General features: G+C 38.6%; 1 protein-coding gene across 1 annotated transcript in view; it reads left to right on the top strand.

Moving 5' to 3' along the window:
* Positions 1-25,685, top strand: part of grin2ca (glutamate receptor, ionotropic, N-methyl D-aspartate 2Ca) — a 69,384-nt gene that overhangs the window by 24,437 nt on the left and 19,262 nt on the right. Inside the window, 2 exon segments of the mRNA XM_058771587.1 lie at positions 8,994-9,592; positions 16,298-16,412. Coding sequence (XP_058627570.1) covers positions 8,994-9,592; positions 16,298-16,412 — 714 coding nt within the window.

Here is a 25,685-nt window from a genome sequence, read left to right as displayed (position 1 = left end):
GGAAATGTGAGATTGGTTCCCCTTGGTTGTTGTTTAAGTACATCAAGTTGCGTTTAGCATAATGTCCCCTTTGATGTTACTTTCCTTTCAACCTTATTCTCAAAATAATATGATTTTAATCTCATAATAGTACAACTTTAGTTATGCAACTTTAACTTAATTCTCAAAATATTAATACTTTTTTATGACTTTATTCTCAAATTTAAGAATTTCAACTTAATTCTCAAAATAATACAACTTTTGTTATTCTCAAGATGTTATTTTTGTTTTATTTTATTAAGGTTTTGTTAAGGTTTCTCACACTGAAAATAGTTGTAATTTGATGTTTCATGACCATTTTCCAAAAGTTTTTTGTGTGTGTCTGTACCTTTAAGACATCTGCACATACAGTGGATGATTTCTATCATGATTGGCTTGCATCTTCTTCAAAGTCACTGCTTAAGATGAATCAGAGTCAGAAATGTAGTTTGCATTCATTTGTTACAGAAGTTTGGATCATATTTAATGGTCTGCAGTTAATAAGTGGCAGGCTGTCCACTAACACAAAGTTCCAAAACCAAATAATCACATTTAAAACCATAAAAGTCAGGATCTAATCATACAAAACCGATGGCTAGACTGAAAGCACTCAAAACTGCAGGACAAGGTCACAATGACTTTAAGACACATTTCCTTTAATCAGTGGCTGATTAACAGAAATGAGCTGGCGTATGTAACCATAGTAATCTAAAATACTGCTGTGATAGTGTGGCCAGCTTAGGCACAGATAAATGCAAATGTACCACTTTCCCTAGGGCTTTAAAAAAAAATGACTCTGGTATTGATTAACTGATAGGCATCGTTCCAGGCAAGTCAGACGAGTTCTTTCACCTTCATCTATTTCCTGTTTGTTAGACGTCTACTCCAGGAATAAGACATGGAAGGATATTAGTCTGGAAACCAACTTTGCTCTGAGAGTTTTGTGCAACACTCTTAATTATACAGATTACAAATGGGAGTTTTCACAGCGATGCCATAGATGAACTTTTTTTGGTTCCCCAAAGAGCCTTTCAGAGTTCTTTCTTTCTTAATGTGAAGAACATTTAAAAAATCCAAAGAATCTTTTTTCACTATAAGGTTTAAGATTCAAAGGTTTAAGCAATGCTAATAAAAGCCAAACATGGCCATATGGGTATTTCGGTCATCTGTTACCTTGAAAAACAAAGGCAAAAGTCTTTAGACATTCATGGCCATGCCTTTGATCCTACACAACAACCAGAATCCAATTGAGTCAACGAAAATTCATTTATTTGGGCTGTGTTGTTCTTGCGAGCCGCGTACAGAATCTAATCTTGTATGAAGCGAGTGTTCATACGTCAACCGTACGATGAGAATGAAATCATTGTGTGTTTCCTCTCAGCAGTCAATCATGGATCAATGTGGTGCTCGTGCTGCTTTCAGACACCGGGAGATCCAGCAGACGCCATTAACTGTTTTCAGGCATAAGGAAATAGAATGGCAAATGAACACCTCCTTTGCCAATATACCTTTATGATTTCTTCATAAGTTGTATTGCTTCACTGGGTTTCACTGATATTTGCTTTGCCTAGAAGCTCCTCGGAGACTCCGAGTGAGAGATTTGCTTTATCTGGCCGTGCGCAGAGCCACAGGTCTTTGTGAGTTGAACACAGAGGACTCTCTATCTATCACACACATGCGAAACACACAGAGAGAACTTTCCTTTGGAGATAAAACGTACATAAGCGGCTAAGCTATTATATTTCTCGTTCCACTGGACCAGGACACCTATAGTTGAGTAATGAGCAGAGATATCAAGAGAAAACCAAAGAGAAAGGGTTAAAAATGAGCGGGTATGTGTTAAAAAAAACATTAGCTGCACATGGGCACTTCTTGCCTTGTGGATTTTTAGAAATTAAACTAGTGTAATTTGTCTGCTAGTGGATAGTCCAGCACTGATTTTATATATATATATACAGTGAGGAAAATAAGTATTTGAACATCCTGCTATTTTGCAAGTTCTCCCACTTAGAAATCATGGAGGGGTCTGAAATTGTCATCGTAGGTGCATGTCCACTGTGAGAGACATAATCTAAAAAAAAAAATCCAGAAATCACAATGTATGATTTTTTAACTATTTATTTGTATGATACAGCTGCAAATAAGTATTTGAACACCTGTCTATCAGCTAGAATTCTGACCCTCAAAGACCTGTTAGTCTGCCTTTAAAATGTCCACCTCCACTCCATTTATTATCCTAAATTAGATGCACCTGTTTGAGGTCGTTAGCTGCATAAAGACACCTGTCCACCGCATACAATCAGTAAGAATCCAACTACTAACATGGCCAAGACCAAAGAGCTGTCCAAAGACACTAGAGACAAAATTGCACACCTCCACAAGGCTGGAAAGGGCTACGGGAAATTGCCAAGCAGCTTGGTGAAAAAGGTCCACTGTTGGAGCAATCATTAGAAAATGGAAGAAGCTAAACATGACTGTCAATCTCCCTCGGACTGGGGCTCCATGCAAGATCTCACCTCGTGGGGTCTCAATGATCCTAAGAAAGGTGAGAAATCAGCCCAGAACTACACGGGAGGAGCTGGTCAATGACCTGAAAAGAGCTGGGACCACCGTTTCCAAGGTTACTGTTGGTAATACACTAAGATGTCATGGTTTGAAATCATGCATGGCACGGAAGGTTCCCCTGCTTAAACCAGCACATGTCCAGGCCCGACTTAAGTTTGCCAATGACCATTTGGATGATCCAGAGGAGTCATGGGAGAAAGTCATGTGGTCAGATGAGACCAAAATAGAACTTTTGGTCATAATTCCACTAAACGTGTTTGGAGGAAGAAGAATGATGAGTACCATCCCAAGAACACCATCCCTACTGTGAAGCATGGGGTGGTAGCATCATGCTTTGGGGTGTTTTTCTGCACATGGGACAGGGCGACTGCACTGTATTAAGGAGAGGATGACCGGGGCCATGTATTGCGAGATTTTGGGGAACAACCTCCTTCCCTCAGTTAGAGCATTGAAGATGGGTCGAGGCTGGGTCTTCCAACATGACAATGACCAAGCACACAGCCAGGATAACCAAGGAGTGGCTCTGTAAGAAGCATATCAAGGTTCTGGCGTGGCCTAGCCAGTCTCCAGACCTAAACCCAATAGAGAATCTTTGAGGGAGCTCAAACTCCGTGTTTCTCAGCGACAGGCCAGAAACCTGACTGATCTAGAGAAGATCTGTGTGGAGGAGGCCAAAATCCCTCCTGCAGTGTGTGCAAACCTGGTGAAAACTACAGGAAACGTTTGACCTCTGTAATTGCAAACAAAGGCTACTGTACCAAATATTAACATTGATTTTCTCAGGTGTTCAAATACTTATTTGCAGCTGTATCATACAAATAAATAGTTAAAAATCATACATTGTGATTTCTGGATTTTTTTTTAGATTATGTCTCTCACAGTGGACATGCACCCACGATGACAATTTCAGACCCTCCATGATTTCTAAGTGGGAGAACTTGCAAAATAGCAGGGTGTTCAAATACTTATTTTCCTCACTGTATATATGTGACCCTGGACCGCAAAACCAGTCATAAGTAGCACCAATGCTATCTCAAGGCCAATTCGTACATATTTTACGAGGTGGCTCATTCTTAAGAATTCGTATGACCTCAATCGTACAATTTTGTACGATTTGTCTAAACCCCAGGGACGGGCAAATTTAGGTGCGGTGTTAGGTGTAGGTCATTCGTACAAATTCATACGAATTGTGCAACTCGTAAAAATACGTACGATTTAGCAAAAATCGTATGAATTTGTACAAGTGAGGTCGTACGAATTAGTCACCTAGTAAAATATGTACGAATTGCCGTGAAATCAGGCTGGTATCACGGGTATATTTGTAGGAACAGCCAACAACACATTGTATGGGTCAAAATTATCGATTTTTCTTTTATGCCAAAAATCATTGTTATATTAAGTACAGATCATGTTACATGAAGATATTTTGTAAATTTCCTTTCGTAAATATATCAAAACTTCATTTTTAATTATTAATAATATGCATTGCTAAGAACTTCATTTGGACAACTTTAAAGGCGATTTTCTCAATATTTAGATTTTTTGCACCCTCAGATTCCAGATTTTTCAGTTGTATCTTGGCCAAATATTGTCCTATCATAACAAACCATACATCAATGGAAAGCTTATTTATTATAAAGCTTATTATATAAATCTCAATTTCATACATGTTTCATACATATAAATCTCAATTTCATACTGGTTTTGTGGTCCAGGGCCATATATGTATGTGTGTGTGTGTGTGTGTGTGTGTGTGTGTGTATATATATATATATATATATATATACTGTATGTGTGGTGTGTGTGTGTTCTTGTTTGTCAACATTAGTTTATGCATTAGTTAACATAGCAATATAATTTTACAGCATTTACTAACCTTACAATTGTTCATTGTTTGTTCACAGAAAACTTTTAATTAAAAAAGTATTAGTAAATGTAGAAATTACCATTCAATAAGATTATGATGAAAATGAATAAATGAATGAATCATTTGTCTTGCTTAGGCTAATATATGTAATAAATATGCACAAAGAAATAATATTTGACAAATAAATAATATTATAAATAATAATTAAATAGTAATAATATTTGATAATGAAATAAATTTGACAAAATTACTATTGATTTGATTAATTACACACAATAAATGTTTTTTTTTTTTTTTTACATATCTCACATTGCATATCTAATTTTTCATCTCTCTTTACTGACATTGCTGTCACCTTGGTAAGTAAGTATGGGAATCTTTAGTACAACTAAGTTTTTATATTTCTTTATTTTTTTTAATGGATTTTGTAGTTTTACATCGAATGTCTGGGTCTAGAACAAGAGTAAAATAATAAAAGGAAAAGGAAAGAAAAAGAAAAAAGGGCATAGATAAATGAAGGCACAGAAAAAAAAGAAAATAAACCTATTTCCCCCCGCTGTTTTTAATGTTTCCGATTGTACAAAACATTAGGAATTTCTGTCTGGAAATTTTCCTGAATGTGTATCACAAGAGTGATAGAAGGACTGAGTTTCTGAAGGAATATGAGTGCTGTTGCATGCAAAAGATGCTCTACATGGCTCTAGGATGTTGTGGGTGCTTGCCAGAGTGTTACTGTGTAGTAGCTAACATGGCTGTAGCTCATTATTATGTGTTTTATGTGGCTGTTCCATGTCTCTTTAGTATTCCGGTCTGTAGGCTTAGGTACCTCCTTCAGTGCAAGTCTATTTTTTGCCCCTTTTATAATCCAACAGATGGAAATTGTAAGTCCAAAGTCTTAGAAACACAACAGCACACCTCGTCTCAACAATCCACGTGATGCCTGTGCTGCAAAATGACAAGTTACCTCCATAGCATTTAGAATTAGTATTCTTCCTGTAGAGACAGACACTGGCATGTTTACAGATAATGTGGATAACATAACATTTAAGGTTTGTTGGGTAACGACATGCACAAACTATGTTAACACATTAATATGGTGCAGGATCTATTGGTGTATTGATCAGTGTTTCTCTGCAGTGTCTGTAATATTTGAAGGTGGTAATCCTTTCCAAAGCCTCGAGTTTCGATATGGCTCGTGATGTCAGCCAAAAGGGGAGGAGACAGTATTTTCAAAAAAATGCATGTTCGCACTCATAGCCAATTATGCTGCATATGGGTGAGAGCAGAGAGACAGAAAGATTATATTTTAGATCACATAAACTTGACATAATCTCCGCTGGCAATGCATTATCATCATTATGCAATACAGTCTGTTCTCCATTCAGAGGCGTTTCACATAAGAGCGATTTGGAGTGTTTGGCACATTGTTATTTTCTCATTTGGTAAATAGTCTTTTGGTGAAGAGTAAATTAGCGTTTATGTTTTTTAACATAAAATGATCTGAGTACACCTGTTACAGCATCCAGCACCAAAGTGCATGAGTGTTTAAGACTCACGTCTTGTGTAGATCAGCTGCAAAAATATAGTAAAAACATCAGTATTATGAAATATTATTACAATTTAAAATAACACTTTTCTATTTGAATATATCTTAAAATATAATTTATTCCTGTGATCAAATCTGAATTTTCAGCATCATTACTCCAGTCTTCAGTGTCACATGGTCCTTCAGAAATCATTCTGATATGCTGATTTGATGCTCAAGAAAAAATAATAATGAATTATCATCTATATCTATGTTTAAAAAGTGCTATCCAAAAGAATTTGTATGGAAGTAAAGATGTTTCTCGTTACTTTTATCTTTTATGCATCTAACACTGGATTCTGTACGCTGTACGACTTATTATAAAGTTTGTTTTGCAAATTATAATAGCAATACACACTGTACAAAATATTTAAAACAAAGATTATTTGAATACACTTTGCAAGTAAATTCTATTTCAGTCTTCAATTGGTACATTTACTAGCAATTTAAATGTGAAATGTTTTCTTTCCATTTTTTCCTCATATAATTGGTTCTTGATACCTGAAAATATATAACCTTTATATAAAAAATATATGACCTGTCTTTATATTTTAAAAGGAGGTCCCTCAAGTTCATCAGTCTTATAGGTGTCCTTGGGGGTCCATCACAAATGTTGAAAACCCCTGCCAGAGTTGAAACAACACTTGACCAAATATCATGGTATTATACCTACAATAATCAGGCAACTTAATGCACACAAGATACAAATAATTAGTTTTGGAAGTTGCATATTAAATAAAATTTTAAATACAATAAATCTGTCAGAATCAATCATAATAAACAATCTACTGAGAGCTTTGGATGTGTGGCACACTGTAGTCATTCTGTCAGGTTTCTTCTTATCTTTGAAATGAGACACTGCTGATTAGAAGCTTAATTAAGGTGATTTAAAAGAACAGTATTCAAGGTGAACACTCAAAAAATTGAAGGACGCAGTGGTTTAACACAGATTCTTATATGATACATTTATTTTGTAATGGGACCAGCTTATAAATACCTAACCCATTATATTGCTCTAACCGTTCTTGGTGTCACACCGTACTTTTTTAAATGCTGTGGTCGTTCAATGACACAAGCATTCAAGCATTGTGATTTTTAGAGCAGTTAAAGGGGTCAGCGAACAGGTGGAATAAACGGGAACGTCTCCCGTTCCCAGCCTAATGAACAGGCTTACCCTACTTTCCCAATGCTTTTGTCTGAAGGACATCACTGTGTAACGCTGAAAGTCTCTCTCAGGATGTGGTTCAATATGAAATCCTCTTCTGGTAGCAGTTGGCCTTCATCTACTAGATAAAAACTCGGTCAAGTTTAGATTCTATTACACCCTTTCTAAAATGATAAATGTTGTTTATACACACTAAGTACAGCTAAGATCTGCTGTTTATCTGAGATGTTTGTAGTCCTTTCCTTGTGGATAAACCAATGCCTGTCATGTCCAGGCAGTCAGATCTTTGACTAGTATAGATTTATCTTAGACTATAGAGGTTATTGGACTGCAATATTTAGTTGCCTTTATGTTCTTCAAATGCTTGTAATTTACCTTATAATTCTCTCAGAGTCCATGGGAACAGTAAATTTGGATGAAATCAAGCTTGGGGGAATTTTATAGCTGGAATTATGTTTTAAAATTATAAAACTGTTATGCATGGATGATTAAATATGCAACCGCAAAGTCAAAGCATTTGATTGTGGGCTATAAGTAATGACTTTTTAATTTCTATATAAAGATTTTATTGTAACCTCATTTGCAGGGTGTGCTTTATTTGTGCCACATTAAGCACAATTAAAGAACATTTATTAAACAAATAGTTATGGCTCTATAATTTAATTGGATGACCTGTATTCAGAGTTATTTTGAACAGTCGAAATACAGAACACTTGTGATTGAATATCATTTGGATTCTATATTAATGCACCAAGTTGTGGTGTTATTTATATAGATGATGATGACAATGGTGATTAATATCATATTAGCAAAACATTTTAGTAAATATAATATTAATATGTAGTAGTCAGCATGCTAGAGTAATATTTCATAGTTGTTATGTTTAAATATTTAATTTAATAATAATAAGAAGAAGAATTGCAAAATGTTTCCTGTTTTGTATATTGTAATAATTTATCATTTATATTTATTTATAATTTAAAATAATTATAAGTTATGTTGTTATTTATTTGGATGATGATGACGATGTGATTATGTTAAAAATACTGTAAAATGATATATTCATATTTAATTTGTATGCTATAGTAATATTTAATAGTTATTATATTTAAATATATAATGTATGTTTATAATAATACTATTAATAACAACAACAACAACAAACTATATTATTTTTAACAGCTTATGTAAAACACCAGTGACTGAATATCATTTAGATTCTATATTAATGCATCAAATTATATGTTGTTTTTTCAGTTGATGGTGATTATTTATAATATTATATATTATTTGTATTCAATATAATATTAATGTTTAGTAGTTAATAAGCTGTAGTAATATAAGTTACTATACTTCATATAAATATATAACATTAATAATAAAATAATTATTGGCCATTATAGTAATATAAAATATAATGTTAATACTTTTCATATTTTATCAATTATAATGTTCATATATATTTAATATTATTAATTATAATATATATATATATATATATAATAGTTTAACATTATAATTCAACCTAATTGTATTATATGATTGTTTTTTGTGTGTATATACTTGCAGAATACACACACACACACACACACACACACACACACACATACACACACACATACATATATGCATACATACAGTATAGCTTTCGCAAGCATATACACACAAAAGGGGATAGGCTATATTATAATACAATACACACAATTAATGTTTTTGGTTTTAAAACAGCTAAAAATATGGAAAACAATGTGGAGAAATGATGTCAAGCTCTCATTTTGCTGTTTTTCTCGCAGGGTGACGGCTCTACCTTCCTGCAGTTGGGCTCTTCCATTGAGCAGCAGATCAATGGGATGTTCAAGATGATGGAGGAGTACAACTGGGACAGTTTTGTGGTGGTGACCAGCATGTACCCGGGCTATGACACTTATGTGGACTACATCCGCTCCTTTATCGATACATCTTACTTCCTTTGGGAGTTGCAGGACATCTTGACGTTTGACATGTCGGCCGACGGCATGAACGATCTCCGTGCCCGCCGGTTACTTCAGCAGATCGACGCGCAGGTGCTGCTGGTGTACTGCTCGCACGACGAGGCCCAGTACCTCTTCTCCATGGCCAGGGATGTGGGTTTGGTGGGTCCGGGGTATATCTGGTTTATCCCCAGCCTTGCAGTGGGAAACCCCAATATGCCTCCTCCAGAAAGCTTCCCCATTGGAGTGATCAGCATTATCACCGATCGCTGGAAGATGAGCTTGAGAAACAGGGTCAGGGATGGTGTAGCCATCGTGGTGAAAGCAGTGGAGAGCTTCCGCAAGCAGAGAGGGTTTATTCCTGACGGACACATGGACTGTCTGAGTCCGGAGCGGCCATCCACCAATGACACTCTCTACAGGTGGGTGCACACAGTTATATACAATTCTGTCGTCATGAACTCAATCTCATGCTGTTCCAAACCTGAACTTTCTTTGTTTTGTAAAATGCGAAAGAAGATATTCTGAAAATCTTTTCAGTTTCAGTTGCAGTGAATTTTTTTTTTTGCCCATACATTGTTTGGTTACCAACATTATTTAAAATATCTTCTTTCATGTGCTGCAGAAGAAATAAATGCATGCAGGTTTGGAACAACATGATGGAGACTAAATTATGACAAAATGTTTATTTTTTATGGGTGAATAATCCCTTTAATCCTAATGTTTATAAACTCAAAAACTAGGCATGCAATGATATTAAAATTCTGGCCCATAATGGTAATTATTTTCATGTTAAGGCTGATAACTTACAGATGGCTGATATAAAAATTATATTCTATTTTGTCTGAATAAAATAATAATAATATCTAATAAAATGATTCATGTATGAATAATGAATAATTCAATGATTAATAATAATTATATGATAATAATATTATAATAACATTGTATTTTAGTTTTATGCTATTCAGTTATATATATGATAATATTATTCAAGTATATATATATATATATATATATATATATATGTGTGTGTGTGTGTGTGCATACATATACTAAATAATATTTTAATCATAAAAGCACAAAAACTACAATTAATTGTTTTGTCTGAATATAATAATAATAATACAATTATTCAAGTATAAATAGTGATTAATTTAATAATTAATTCATTATTAATCATATTATTATATAATAAGATTAATTTAATAACATTGTATTTTGGTATAACTATTCTGTTACACACACACACACACACACACACACACACATATATATATATATATGAATTTAAGAATCAATATAATATACAGAATGGAAATGAAAATGTATCATTTTAAAAGTTATAATTGCTAAAGTTTAAATTTAACAGTGTTATTAAATTGTAAGTGTTTTTAAAGATTAGCTTCTATGTGAGCTTTGGAAGATGGCTGAGGTAATCTAAATGTAAAAAAAGGATACATTAACAAATAATGGATACCAATAAATTAAAAATATTTAATATTGCCAGATAATTAATATGGTAAAGGTATATAGTGCATCCCTATTAAAAACAACTGTTGGAGCTTTGTCCTTACATTCATTGGTATGTTTGGCATAGCAGTGTCCTTTTCTGTAGTGCAAGAGGTTGTGGCCAATATACTAAAAGTCTATCAGAAATAGGTTACACAAATTAAGTAATAATACTTAAAGTCCATCAGAAATTAAATTAAATTTCAATGGACTTTGATTTGGGATGCACTAATCCTAATACCGCTTACTATATAGTTGGGACACTAAGTAAATTTGGATACAGCCATGGTATGAGAGAGATTTTGAACAACAGATGGAGGATATTAGGGAAATCCACATGTACAAATGTGTTATGTTATGAAATCTACGATAAGGTTACAAAAAAACTCCCAAGAACCTTTGGATTTACCTGACCCAAAACGATCACCTAAGTAAAATTAAGGTGAAGGAATATAAAGTGACAGGAAAGTTTGAACTTCTGCCAGCAGTTTTCTGCAGCAGGGCCAAAAACCAGGGTGCTCACTTTGCTGCACATTGCCCAGTCTGTGCCATCCGGATTTAGAAACAGGGATCAGAGCAAAGATATAACGTGTGATGTGCCCTTTCTTGCCAGGGCTGCCCAAAAGAGCAATCTGGTGCCATCTGTGCCAGGGAACACAACAAATCCTATTTCGTCAGAAAATGTTTTAATCATCCAAAGGGGGCCAGAGTTTGAGCAGCCGAGGCAGACAGAGGTGCTCTGTGTTTGGTGCAGCCCAAGGTCACTGGGTTATAAATCATGTGGGAGATCTGTAAATGTGTGTGTGCAGTGCTGCAAAATACCACAAGTGGTTTTTATATCATTATCAAAGTAAGAGTTTACACTTTCTCATGTCATTCTCAACTTGTATACTGTCATTTTTGTTTGTGCAACACATGAAAAGAATTTTCGTCCACAACTTTTCCAATCAACATTCATATACTGCAAAAATCCAGTTTGTTCTAAATATGTTTCTTTTATTTTCCAGTTAATTTTTTTAATTTAAACAATATGCATGTGTGTTACTTGAAAACTAATTGGGAAGTCATGACAAAAAAACCCCACCATAAATGTAGTAATTTAGGTTCCAAAATGAAGTCATTTATGTTGTAAAATTGTAAAGTAGCTGCACATTTGCCCTTTGTGGAGAAAGCAATCCCATAATGCCATTATTACATGGTCAGTGGGAAAATAAATGCAAAATTGTAGATGAGGTGAGAGAACTTTTGATTATAAACAAACATATATGTAATACTGAGAATTATAAATAGTCCAGTCCCTGCTGAAAAAACATAAGCTGGTTTGCTGGTGTTAGCTGGTCTCCCAGTCTGGTCAGGTTGATCCGTTGGCAGGTTTTAGAGAGGTTTTGGACACTTTTCAACAGGTCAGGCTGGGAGATGAACTGGCCGCTCAGCCAAACCACAGCTTGGCCAGCTTTAGCTTGGCCAGGCTGAAAGACCACTTTAAACCAGCAAAAACCAGCTAATGTTTAAATAAAAATGAACACTTTTACCTAATGTTTAAGTGAACAATGTAGTTTTGTGCTTAGAGTAATGCACCGTTAGCTTAGCAACGTGCTAATGCCAAACTCAAAATCAGTTGTGACTCTCTGTCAAAGCACTATTTGAGAAAAAAATCATGACAATTAGCATACCGTCTCAGAAAGCAGCCGTCTTTGTAGGCAGTGAGGCAGCTCGTTAGGTTTTGCACATTAGCTTAGCAACATGCTCGTTCCAAATTCTATTAAATCAATTGACCTTTCGCAAAAATCCCGAACTCTTTAGTTACTGTTGCTATCTCCGACAAGCCATGCCGCTCTCACACTACACATCATGTTCTCACGCAATGAAAAATACATCGCAGAGCAAAGAGGAAACTGACAACACACCGACAGACAAGACAGAGCAGGTTGGTATGAAACAAGATAAAATTTTGTCATTTTTTAAGAAATACAAACAATATATACCATTTTGGGTCTCTTAACGTGTTGTGACAGATCGTTTTATTGCCTCAGTTCAAGCGGCACTGTTCCTCTTTACTAATTATAGCACGAAATGAACATTAGTAGGTATTTTATTTCAACGGCAGAAAGACGTCAGTACACACCATTTCAATTGACCCTTCACAGGGAGTTTGATTGACAGGCGATCTGACCAATCATAACACAGAATCCACCATTTTGTCCAACAAACAAATCAGACAGGAACGTAGATTAACTTTGGTGGACTAATTCTATGTATTGATGTCTTTGCGCGGTTTAAATAAAATACCTTCTGATGTTCGTTATGATGTTCATTCATGTTTATTTTGTGCTTTAAGTAAATATGAAAAGATGATCGGTTCATGTGCTGCTTGAACTGAGGCACTACAGCGATCTGTCACGACACATTACAGAGACACAAAATGGTATTTATTGTTTGAATTTCTTAAAAAACGACAAAATTCGAAAGCTGAGACCTTGTTTCATACCAGAGGTAGCCTGCTCTGTCTTGTCTGTCGGCGTGTTGTCAGCTTCCTCTTTGCTCCACAATGTATTTTTCACTGCGTGAGAACATGATGTGTAGTGTGAGAGTGGCATGGCTTGTTGGACATAGCAATAGTAACTAAGGAGGGTGAGTTTTTGCAAAGGGTCAATTGTGACTTGATTCTCCCTCAAAGCGCTATTTAAGTTGCTGCCCATGTAGAGCGCTCTAAATCATTTACATGTGAGGCTACATGACATACAGCCAAACTCTACCCTCCAAACTAACAAATAGTTAAAACCAGCCTAAGCTAGTTGGCTTGTTTTATCTGGTCTTCCAGCCTGGTCATTGGTGGTTTAGCAGGCTGGATTTAGAGGGGTTTTGGCATCTTCAGCTGGTCAGGCTGGTCTTAGTGGTCTACCCATTTAAAACCAGGAGAACACCTTGGCCAGGATGGGAGACCAGCTTAGCTGACTTAAACCAGCACTCTCCATCTTAAACCTGCTAAAACCAGCCAACCAATATAGGTTGATTTTAGCTGTTTTTTGTTTTTTCAGCAGAGTATAAAATCTATTGTGAGTTGATTCTCCCTTAAAGCACTACAGTTTTTGAGACGTGAGGCTACATGACGGTTAACATAATTTCTTGGAAAGCTGCTGCCTTTGTAAACAGCGAGGCAGCTCACTAGGTTTTGGAACAGAGCTGAACACATTAACATTTCCCTAGTAGCATGACTTTTTGACAATATAATCTTGCTTTTGAGGGGTTTTATTTTCTCGTTACTCGTTCAGTTTTGAGGCGTAAAGATAAAATGCCACTGAAATGATCTCGATCCAGAAGAGTCACCCTCGTTATTGATGGGCCGTTTTTAATTAAGTCTGATTTTAATGCTCTTGCGATTAAGTCATTTTACCTGTTAATGAGATTACAGCAGATTATCAGATTATGCTGGCTTTTCACACAGATGACACTCAAGCGTGCCCATAATACTCAGGGGGCTTTCATCACCTCCACTGGGACGCTGTAAATCATGTGTGTGTGTGTGTGTGTGTGAGGTGTATAGATGAGATGAGGCTGTCCAATATCCCACCCACAGCGAGACCGAATTATGCTGCATGATGAATCATGTGGCTGCAATTATCTGATTTATTAATGCTTTGAGCATAAGAGCAAATGTTTTCAATAACATGAGGAATGATGCAATCTTCAGTATCAAAAGTGTATCAGACTTTCACAGCGCTAATTGAGTTTGTTCTGATGATGTATTCCACTTGATCTGAGGCGCTGGTAAACTTGAGCTGATCAATTACAATAATAATGCCAGGGCCTATGTGTAAAAATGGTATGAGGTTTTTGGTTTGCATTACGAAGAGAAATTGCACTTTTGATGTCTCTAATGGGGAGAATTCAGAAGATGTTCCATTCACCGTTTATGACCAAATATAAAAGACAAAAGGTTCAAAGCTAAAATCGTCGATCCAAACTCCACTGAGACAGAGAAAGCATAATACAAACCACAAAATATGTCTGGAAAACAAACAGAGAATTATACAGGTCACAATCTTTAGAAATGGATTTTAAATCTTTGCTTACTAGCCCAAATTAAGAGTCCACCCCTAGATTTAGAAACATCAACAAGTTATATAAGGATTTTTCAAACCCCCAACCTAAACATTACAGTTTGGCACATAATTTGTTCTGCAGTGATTGTAGTGATAGTGCTAGTGAGAGGTGCACTTTAATTTTGATGGTGGGTTATGTGATGGTTTCAGCTGACACAGGTTCAGCTCCACGCTGAGGTCTGTCTCTGCGTTTGGAAGCAGCTTGATGTAGATGGATCCAGTGGAGGGTCCTCTGGGAGGCTGAAGTGGAAGTGCTGGCATGGTTTTGGTATTTTCGTAGCTGTGGGAATTTGTTTCAGCAGAATAGGTTTGCAAAGTTTTTAAAGCCCAACAATAATTACCAGGATGTTGTGAAACCAAAAAATAAAAATAAAAAAATCTGTGAAAAAGCAGGAAGACCGTGAGACAGATACACCACAAAACAGAGTCTGAATAGACTGAGCTATGTTACTAGGGTGTTCTGGGGCCGGTTGCATAAATATAGCCACTATGTTAAAACGTGTTAAGAACTAATTTGATCAACTAGTAGTTTGCAAAGAGGTAATCAGACTTACTTTTTGGATTCAAATTACACCATTCTCCCTTTAAAAAGTTATGACCAGCCTTAAAGAAAAAAACTGATAACTTTTTATAACTAGTCTAAGTGGTTTATGCAAGTTAGTTTAAGTTCATTACTGTGTGGTTGCTAGGATGTTCCGGAGTTTTTATTATTTATTTTTTAATTTTTTTTATTGTGTTGCTATGTTGGGTCTCAGACATTTTGGGCACTTTTTTTTTTTTGTGTGTGTGTTATTATGTCTGAAATGCACAAATGTCCTGCTCCAGCTTTGTAAATATATATATATATATATATATATTGTGTCTAAAATGTAACTCACTCAATATTAACTTATTATTAAAATGTTGTTGTATAAAGTTAATATCACATTCGCAATCATGTACACATGCTAAAATGTAAGAAAATGGCACTCTTGCTTGCTATTACTTTAACTATATCATATCTTATAAATATAAAAAACAAAACCCATACAGGGATATTTTTTGCTTTCGTAACTTGAATTATAGGGGCATTTTCACGGCATCCAAACAGGCTTCATCACGCAGTGAGTGCTTTTGGACTCTCAAGACGTGTTTTTGTTCGTTTTTGTTTTGCTAAGTGAGTGACATAATTGTTATTGTCAGCTTGCATTTTGTTAAAACAACATTTAGGATATTATCACAGATGATAAATATGAACACTTATATTGCTAGGGTGTTCTGTGTGGTTTTAACGGTGCTGCTATTCATTTTCTAGGATGTTTATTCTGTGTTGTTTCTAGTATGTTGTTATGCTGTTGTTAGGGTGTTTTAGGTGGTTAATGACCACCAACATTAAGTACAGTATGAACGTAAAACCTGACATATCATGCTTTTATTCTTTTTTTTTATTCATAATTGATATTACGTGATGTTAATTAAATATGGAGATTGCCGAACATTGTTGAGAAAACATCTGTCTGACTGTTTCCACAGGCATATGCTGAATGTGTCCTGGGAGAACACTGACTTTTCCTTCAACAGTGATGGATATCTGGTCAACCCTTCCATGATCATAATCACTCTGGACCGCGGGAGACAGTGGGATAAGGTATGAATGTTTTAACCTGTAAAACTATAAAACATTTCATTTTCTTCTGCCATATTCGATTCAAAAGGTTGCATCTCCAATGGCGTCATCAATTTTAATGCACCTCTGCAGGTTTCATTGCCTTCAGGCTAGTTGTGAGTCAAAATGCCATAGATAAATAGCACATACACCTTAGCCTTATTAGTTTGAAACGCATCAACTTTCACTTTTTATGTTCAGAGAATGGAAATTGGAAACATCCTATTAAACATTTATGTTTTTACCAGAGTTAGATGACATCGACTATGCACTGTCTGCTTTTATGAGCAAACCATTCTCAGATGCTCTGCGTTTTTATAGTGGTCACCATGAATGATTGCACATCTACACGGTTCGGTCCGTCTTCACACATCAGCGATAACAGGAGATACAAATTGAGTTCAATTCATTCATGGAAATGTGCACAAAAAAACATTTCAGTGAGTACTTTCATGCAACCCCAACACTGTTTACACAGCCAGTGGGAAAGGTGCCCAAAAAGACTGTTTGTTTTGGTTCAGGGCCTCAAAAACCTGCGTCCAGCAGTCTTTAAGCAATTACTCGCTATTGATATTTTCTTCAGGTTGGACTCGGTTCATATTGGGTGTGGAATCCTGCCCAAAGCTTCCTGGCAGAGGCCACGCTTTTTTCCCCTCCAGGTGGAGTGAAGTTATATCAGGAATTGAGAGTGATGCAATGCTGGTCTGGATCACCACAGAGAGAGAAAGCCATAAAAAATGGAACAAAGCTTCAAATGAGATGTCGGCCTGAGATTCTGGTTTGGTGTCAGACTCGACATTGTGCTGAACACACGCAGACTGCTGTAATCAGATGCTTTCTGCTATTTAAAACAAGGTGGAATCTCATGACAATGGGATTTTGTCACTTTTTACACTGATAAGATGTTGATGCAGAGCTTGCAAGAGTGTGTTTTTCAAAACAACCAAAAATATATGTTTTTTTTTCAGTTTAATTGGCATACATGGACCAATAAATAACATCCTCCCTGTAGAAAATTGGAAAACCTTTTCTTTCATAACTCAGGAGACTTAGTGGACTTAGATTAAATATCAACTTTATATCAAGTCTCAGACGTATGGAAGCCCGTTTCTGCCACTTATTAAAAAATAAAAAAGGTAATTGCAATTTTTAATCTCATAATTCAGAATTTTTCTCTGAATTGTATTATATAAGCTTGTAGTGAATGTGACATACATAATTCACCTTTGTTGTTAAGCGTAGTTCTACACACTGTTGATTATAAACGCAGCACTTTGTTCTTAGTGTGTTTATTCATGACTACAGGGATCGCGGTCCCTTTAAATTGCGTGATGACATGGGACGCGGTTCAGCGGCATTGGTCTTCCTGTGTTTACCTGCTAAATAAATGACACACGCATTCGTGTGCTCAAAGTGAGAAGTTGTCACTTGCGAATTATTGCCACACTGGTGACCCCGACATTAGTCTGCTGGACGTATCCAGAGACACGACACGACCATGACCGCGAACGCTGTCACCCTCAAACTCCCCGAATTCTGGGAATCGTCGGCATCGGCATGGTTCGCCCAGACTGAAGCGCAGTTCGCGTTGCGTGAGATCACCGCGGATACAACAAAATTCTACTATGTTGTGTCGGCTCTCGGAAATTCAATGGCATCCAGAGTGGTGACCCTTCTAACAAATCCTCCGGCAACTGAGAAGTATACAGCGCTCAAAGCCCACCTGTTAAAAACATTTGAACTGTCGGACGCTGAGAGAGCCAGCAGGCTTTTTTCACTTCAAGGACTGGGTGACAGCAAACCGTCCGAGCTCATGGACCGTATGCTGGATCTTCTGGGCGAGTACAGACCAGATTTTCTTTTCATCCAGCTTTTCCTGCGTCAGCTGCCTTCTCAAGTGCATTGGCCAACACCACAATCACTGACTGTCGGAGACTGGCTGAAGAGGCTGATAAATTTTTCCTGGCGAGTCAGGAACATTGTGCGGCCGCGCTTTTTCCCGCGCACATCTCTATGGTGACGCGGGACGACTCCACACTCGTCGCGGCAACCACTTCTCGTCGGCAGCAGCCTTCTGGCCCCCAACAGCCTTCAGGCTTGTATTTCTACCATGCAAAGTTTGGAACCAAAGCTACCAAATGCCGTTCACCATGCAGTTTCGGCGGTTCGGGAAATGTCAGGGCCGGCGCTCAGCAGTGGCCATGAGCGTCGGCCACGTAGGCAGGCTGCTTTTCATCCGCGACAGCATCTCCGGACGCCGTTTTCTGTGCGACACGGGGGCACAAAGGAGCGTCCTGCCTGCATCCCGTTTGGACATGGTGACCGACAGCCACGGCCCCCCTATGGAAGCTGCCAATGGTAGCCCCATCCGCACATATGGAACGAGGTATGTCGAATTGTGTTTCGGAGGACAGCAGTTCAGCTGGGACTTTGTTACAGCAAAGGTCGCCGTCCCCCTCCTCGGCGCTGATTTTTTATGTGCACATGGACTGTTGGTGGATGTAAAGAACCGCCGTCACGTTTTGTTCTTATATGTGCACGCTCAGCGAGGCCGACCCCATACGACTGTCTAGCATGCTCTCAACGTCCGATGATTTCCACCGTCTACTTGCCATGTTCCCAGCCCTCAGTCAGCCCACTTTCTCGGCATCTGCCGTGAAGCATGGTGTGGAGCACCATCTCGCCACTACTGGTCCTCCTGTCTCCACCTGAGCTCAGCGCCTCGACCCAACCAAGCTTGCCGTGGCAAAGGCTGAGTTTGCCAACATGGAACGCCTGGGCATAGTACGTCAATCCGACAGCCCGTGGGCATCACCCCTCCACATCGTCCCCAAACCTGGCGGCGGCTGGCGCCCGTGTGGTGACTACCGGCGGCTTAATGAGGCAACGGCACCTGACAGATACCCTGTCCCAAACATACAGGACTTTTCAGCACACCTGGCTGGCAAGGTGATTTTTTCCAAGGTGGACCTCGTCCGGGGATATCATCAGGTGCCGGTACACCCACTGGACATTCCCAAAACGGCAGTGATTACGCCGTTTGGTCTATTTGAGTTTCTGTGTATGCCGTTCGGCCTGAAAAATGCCGCCCAATCTTTTCAGCGCCTCATGGACTCTGTTTTGCGGGAGCTGCCTTTCCTTTTTGTGTACTTGGATGACATCCTTGTAGCGAGCATGTCCAAGTCTCGGCACCTGGTGCACCTTCGAACACTTTTTAAGCGGCTTAGCCAACATGGATTAATTGTCAACCCCGCCAAGTGCCAGTTCGGTCTCTCCACTATTGACTTCTTAGGACACAGAGTCACTAAGGACAGGGCAGTCCCTCTCCCATCAAAGGTGGAGGCAGTCACACAGTTCCCACGCCCGCTCACTGTCAAATCCCTGCAGGAATTCCTCGGCATGGTGAATTTTTACCACCGCTTCATCCCTCGAGCCGCTCAGCTCATGCTGCCCTTGCACGAGGCTTTGAAAGGTAAACCCAAGCATGCTGTGGACTGGACTGAGAGCAGAGTCGAGGCTTTTGCTGCCACTAAGGCAGCCCTAGCGAACGCCACCATGCTGGCGCATCCTTCTCCTACAGCCTCCATCGGCATCACCTCGGACGCCTCGGACTACGCTGTCGGTGCTGTCTACGAGCAGTGGGTAGGTGGGGCCTGGCAGCCGCTGGCTTTCTTTAGCCGTCAGCTGCGCCCCTGTGAGCGGAAGTACAGCACTTTCGACCGGGAGCTGCTGGGTCTCTACCTCGCCATCAGACACTTTCGTTCCCTGCTGGAAGGCTGACACTTCACTGCTTTTGTGGACCACAAGCCGCTGAATTTTGCCATGGCCAAAGTGGCTGAGCCGTGGTCCGCCCGCCAACAGCGGCATCTGTCCTACATTTCAGAGTTCACCACGGACTTGCAGCACGTTGACGGTAAGAACAACCGCGTGGCGGACTGCCTATCACGGGCTGTGGCAGGGGCAGTCCATCTGGGTTTGGATTACAACCGCATGGCGGCGACTCAGACCACAGACCCGGATGTTCAACTCCTGAAGACCTCGACTACAGGGCTGCAGATCGAGAACGTGGTTTTTGGTGACGCCGGCACCACGCTCCTGTGTGACATCTCCACAGGTAGTCCTCGGCCGGTTGTTCCCTCGGGATGGAGACGACAAGTTTTTGATGCCATCCATGGTCTCTCCCACCCAGGTTCGAAAGCGTCACAGAGACTGGTTGCAGCGAAGTTTGTTTGGCACGGCCTCAAGAAGGACGTTAGGGACTGGGCTAAAACCTGTGTTGAGTGCCAACGGGCCAAAGTACACCGCCACACTAAATCCCGTTAGAGTTGTTCCCTGTTCCTGAGAGGCGTTTTGACCATGTAAACATGGACCTGGTCGGTCCTCTGCCTTCCTCTCACGGTTTCACATATCTGTTAACCATGGTTGACAGGACCACCCGCTGGCCTGAGGCTGTGCCGCTGACGTCAGTGGCATCTGTCGAAATGACACGGGCATTTATTGGCACCTGGGTTGCCCGTTTCGGCACCCCTTCGGACATATCCTCTGACCAAGGCACGCAGTTTACATCTGAGCTATGGAATGCCGTCGCACAGAGCCTCGGAGTGAAACTCCACCGCACAACCTCATATCACCCGCAGGCTAACGGACTCTGTGAACTTTTCATAGGTCGATGAAGGCTGCCCTGCGTGCCAGCCTCAAAGACGGTAACTGGATCGACAAGCTCCCATGGGTGATGCTGGGCATCAGGACTGCACCAAAGGAGGATCTTCAGTCCTCATCCGCGGAGCTGGTTTATGGACAGCCGCTGCGGGTTCCAGGGGATTTTGTCCCTAGCATTACGGTTCCCTGGTCTGCGTTCTGCTCTACTGGACAATGCGAGGCTTTTCGCACCTGTCCCTACTTCCCGTCATGGCCTCCCTCAGTCGCACATCCCCGCTGGTCTTCAGGCGGCTGACTATGTTTTCATTCGCCACGACGCCCACAGGGGGCTACTACACCCGCCCTACGAGGGCCCATTTCGGGTTCTGGAGACAGGGGACAAACATTTTGTGGTGGACAGGGGTGGCAAACCGGAGCGACTCTCCATTGTCCGCCTTAAACCGGCTCACTTGGACGTGGCTAGGCCCATTGACCTGGCTCAGCCCCCACGACGCGGCCGACCTCCTGTTCTGCGCCCACCCCTTGCCCCCCTCACTCCCAAGCCATCCACGCTCCATGCCCCACACACGTGTAATGACGGGACTCCGCCTGCAGTGGGGTCTCCTCGACCTCCGGTACAGCGCAGCTGTTGTGGCCGACTGATATGCCCACCTTCCTGTTGACTGTTTTTTTTTTTCTCTCTTCTGATATGGTGAATTCTGGGGGGACGTGTGTAGTGAATGTGACATACATAATTCACCTTTGTTGTTAAGCGTAGTTCTACACACTGTTGATTATAAACGCAGCACTTTGTTCTTAGTGTGTTTATTCATGACTACAGGGATCGCGGTCCCTTTAAATTGCGTGATGACGTGGGACGCGGTTCAGCGCCATTGGTCTTCCTGTGTTTACCTGCTAAATAAATGACACACGCATTCGTGTGCTCAAAGTGAGAAGTTGTCACTTGCGAATTATTGCAATTTCTACACGTTCACAATTTCGAGTTATAAAGTCAGAATTGCAAGTAAATATCTTTTTATGACTTTTTTCACCATTGCTAGTTCATATCTGACAGTTCTGATTCAATTCTCAGTATTGTGAGATATAAACTTGCAATTGCGAGAAAAAAGTCAGAGTTGCGAGTTCATACTTTGCAATTCTGAGAAAAAAAGTCAGAACTGCAAGATGAAAACTTACAATTGCGAGACAAAATTCTGAATTGTGAGATAAAAAGTCACAATAACCTTTTTTATTTTTTATTTAGTGGCAGACACAAGCTTCCATACAGAGGTTTCTCACTAGAGCTAAGAATGTAGATAGTACAGCTGAGATGTTACAAGAATTTCATGAAGAATATTGCTCTCCATTTAATCTCACTGCTGTCTAGGACAGTTCACCCCCCAAAATTGTGTCATTATTTACTCAAACCCATTTGACTTTATGGTAACACTTTATTTTAAGGACCAATTCTCACTTGTAACAAGTTGCTTATTAGCATGCATATTACTAGCGTATTGGCTTTTTATTAATTTCCTATTCTGCATGACCATATGTTACATCCCTTAATCTGCCCAATACCTAAACATAAAAACTACCTTACTATTAATAAGCAGAAAATTATGAGTTTATTGAGGCAAACTTTGGAGAATTGGTCTCCAAACTAAAGTGTGACCGACTTTTTTTAGTTTTTTTGTGGAACGCAAAAGGAAACATGTTGAAGACTGTGCCATTCGCTCATTTCTATTGGAAACTGAAGCTTTCACGCTTCAAGCAAGATAATAATCCATCATGAAGTATCATATAAGTAGTCCATATGATCTGAGCGCTATTTTCATATGTAGCGTATGGTAGCTTTGTGTGAGAAATAGACTGAAATTTAAGTAGTTATTGACTGATAATGTTCACTCAAGTGAGTTGTACTCCAAAACCAGATGATTCAGAAGCTTTCAGACTGGTTTTATGACACCGATCAACTGATTCTTTGACTTGAAAGAATGATTCATTCACAAATCTGAAATCGCTAATAGTTTTCAGTAAATGATGGCTTAGATTATTCACGCAAAGCTATCCTGTGGATTTAGGAGACATTTATGGACTACTTTAATGTTAATTTAATGAAGTTTTTGCATCCTTTTAAAAGCTTTAAAATTCTGGTTCCTATTGCAAGTGTATGGCCATAAGTCTTTCTCCTTTTGTGTCCCACGGAAGAAAGAAAGTCATATGGGTTCAGAACGACAGGAAGGTGAGTAAATGATGACAGAGTTTTCATTTTTCTGTGAACTCTTCCTTTATCAGATATTTCTCCCTTTGTGTTGCAGTCACTCTAGCTTTGTTATCTACTGTCTTTGAGCCTGATAAACAAAGAGTGAGATTTTTTACCTTCTTCAAAGAATGAGGTCTCTTTTATCCTGCTCATGTATTCACAAGGAGTCTTGGTGCATTATGACAGCAGGCGTGATGAACTTCTTTTGATGAAATGGATGGTCTCTCTGTGTTGTACACGTGACTCTCTCAGCTCTCGTTGACGATCTGTCTCTGATGGTAAAGTCCATTGTTCCTTGCCTCAGGTGGGAGATATACAACTCTTATCTATGGCTGTTTTGCACATCTATTTCAGCGCCGGGTTGAATGAGTGCTTTTCCATTCCAGGCCTCTTTGCTTTGCTGATGTAATTTACTGTGCAGGTAATTTATTTGGCAGCAGATTGTACTTTTCAAACACAGTGAGGCTGAAGGCCGGTGATAAATCTTTCCTTATGACTTGGCTAGTGTCATCTTCCAATGACACCTTTTTGTCAGAAGCTGCTAAGGTGCCCTCAGGTGCGAGAGGAGAACACCAGAGGTTGGCCTTGCTTATTTCGCCGTGCTGTGATCCAGAGTAAAGCTGCAAAGACCTTCTCCACTGTGTCTGCAAAAGAATTACTGCAAGATAGAATGAAATTGGTAGATAAACTCTTTATAGTAAATAAGTTGCATGTCCACTGATTGATGCACATCCTATTTTGGGTATTGATTCTTTTCAGTTTTTGTGGAATTCTGAAAAGTATGATGATCATCACTAATATAACTAGCAGTATAAATTATATGATAACTGACACTATATAAATTAGTGCTATGATAACTAGCGATAAAAATGACTTTACTAGCACTATGGTAACTATCACTGTCATAATCAGTACTATGATAACTAGCAGTATAAACAACCTTACAGTTACTAGAAGTATGATAATCAGCATAACTGACATCATAACTACTGTAGGATAATCAGTACTATGATAACTAGCATTATAGACAACTTTATGATTACTAAAAGTATGATAATCACAAATATTATAACTGACATTATCATAACTAGTAGCACTGATAATAAACACTATGAAAAACAACTTTATGATTATTACGATCACTGTGATAACCAAGATTATTATAACTAGCTCTGTATGAATCAATATATGATAACTAGCAGTTTAAACAACTTTATGATTACTGGCACTATGATAATTGACACTATCATAACTATCATCAGTACTATGATAGCAGCATAAATAACTTTATGATTACCAGCACTGTGATAACTGACATTATCACACCTAGTTTTGTGGTAATCAATAAGCAGTATAAATTACATTATGATTACTAGCACTATGACAACCAGCATAAGAGAACTGTTACACTGTCTTAACTAGTACTGTGGTATTCAAGACTATCATAACTAGCAGTCTAAACAACTTTATGATTACTAGTAAAACGATAACCAGCACTATGACAACTGACAGTATCATTACTAGCGTTGTAATAAGTACTATAAGTAGTATAAATGCCTTTATGATTTCTTTGATAACTTACACTATCATAACTAGTACTATTATAATCAGTACTATAATAGATAGCAGTATAAACAACCTTATAATTACTAGAAGCATAACTGAAATCATAAGTACTGTAGGACAGTTGATACTATGATAACTTGCAGTATAAACAACTTTATGGTTACTATGATAACTAGCACTGCAAGATAACTGTTACACTGTCTTAACTAGTACTGTGATATTCAAGACTATCATAACTAGCAGTATACTGCATAATTGTTAGCACTATATGATAACTGAAACTATCATAACTAGTACTAATCAGTACTATGATGACTAGCAGTACAAACAACTTTATGGTTATTAGCACTATGATAACCAGCACTATGATATAAGATAACCTCAACTAGTTTTGTGATAATCCGTACTAAAACTAGCAGTGTAAAAACATTATAATTATTAGCACTACAACCAACATTATCATAATTGTATGATTACTAGCACTATGATTGCCAGAACTATGATAATGACACTTTTATAATTAGCACTGTGATATATGCTATGATAACTAGTAGTATAATCAATATTATGATTACTAGCACTATGATAATTCACACTGTCATAACCAGCACTCTGATATTACAGGGTGAAAACCAATGTTATGATAAGCAACGCAGTTATTATTAGCAATGCTGGCATTACGTATTGCATAATTATTGACCAAATCTATGTTTGGATATAAGGATTATCATTTTCCAAAGAATCCCAAAGAGCTGTACATTATTTAACTGCTTATATGAGTTATTTTC

Source organism: Onychostoma macrolepis, chromosome 03 (genome assembly GCF_012432095.1).
Source record: "Onychostoma macrolepis isolate SWU-2019 chromosome 03, ASM1243209v1, whole genome shotgun sequence".
Classification (NCBI taxonomy): Eukaryota; Metazoa; Chordata; class Actinopteri; order Cypriniformes; family Cyprinidae; genus Onychostoma; species Onychostoma macrolepis.
The sequence above is the reverse complement of the archived record's forward strand: the minus strand, read 5'-3'. Positions and strand labels throughout refer to the sequence as shown.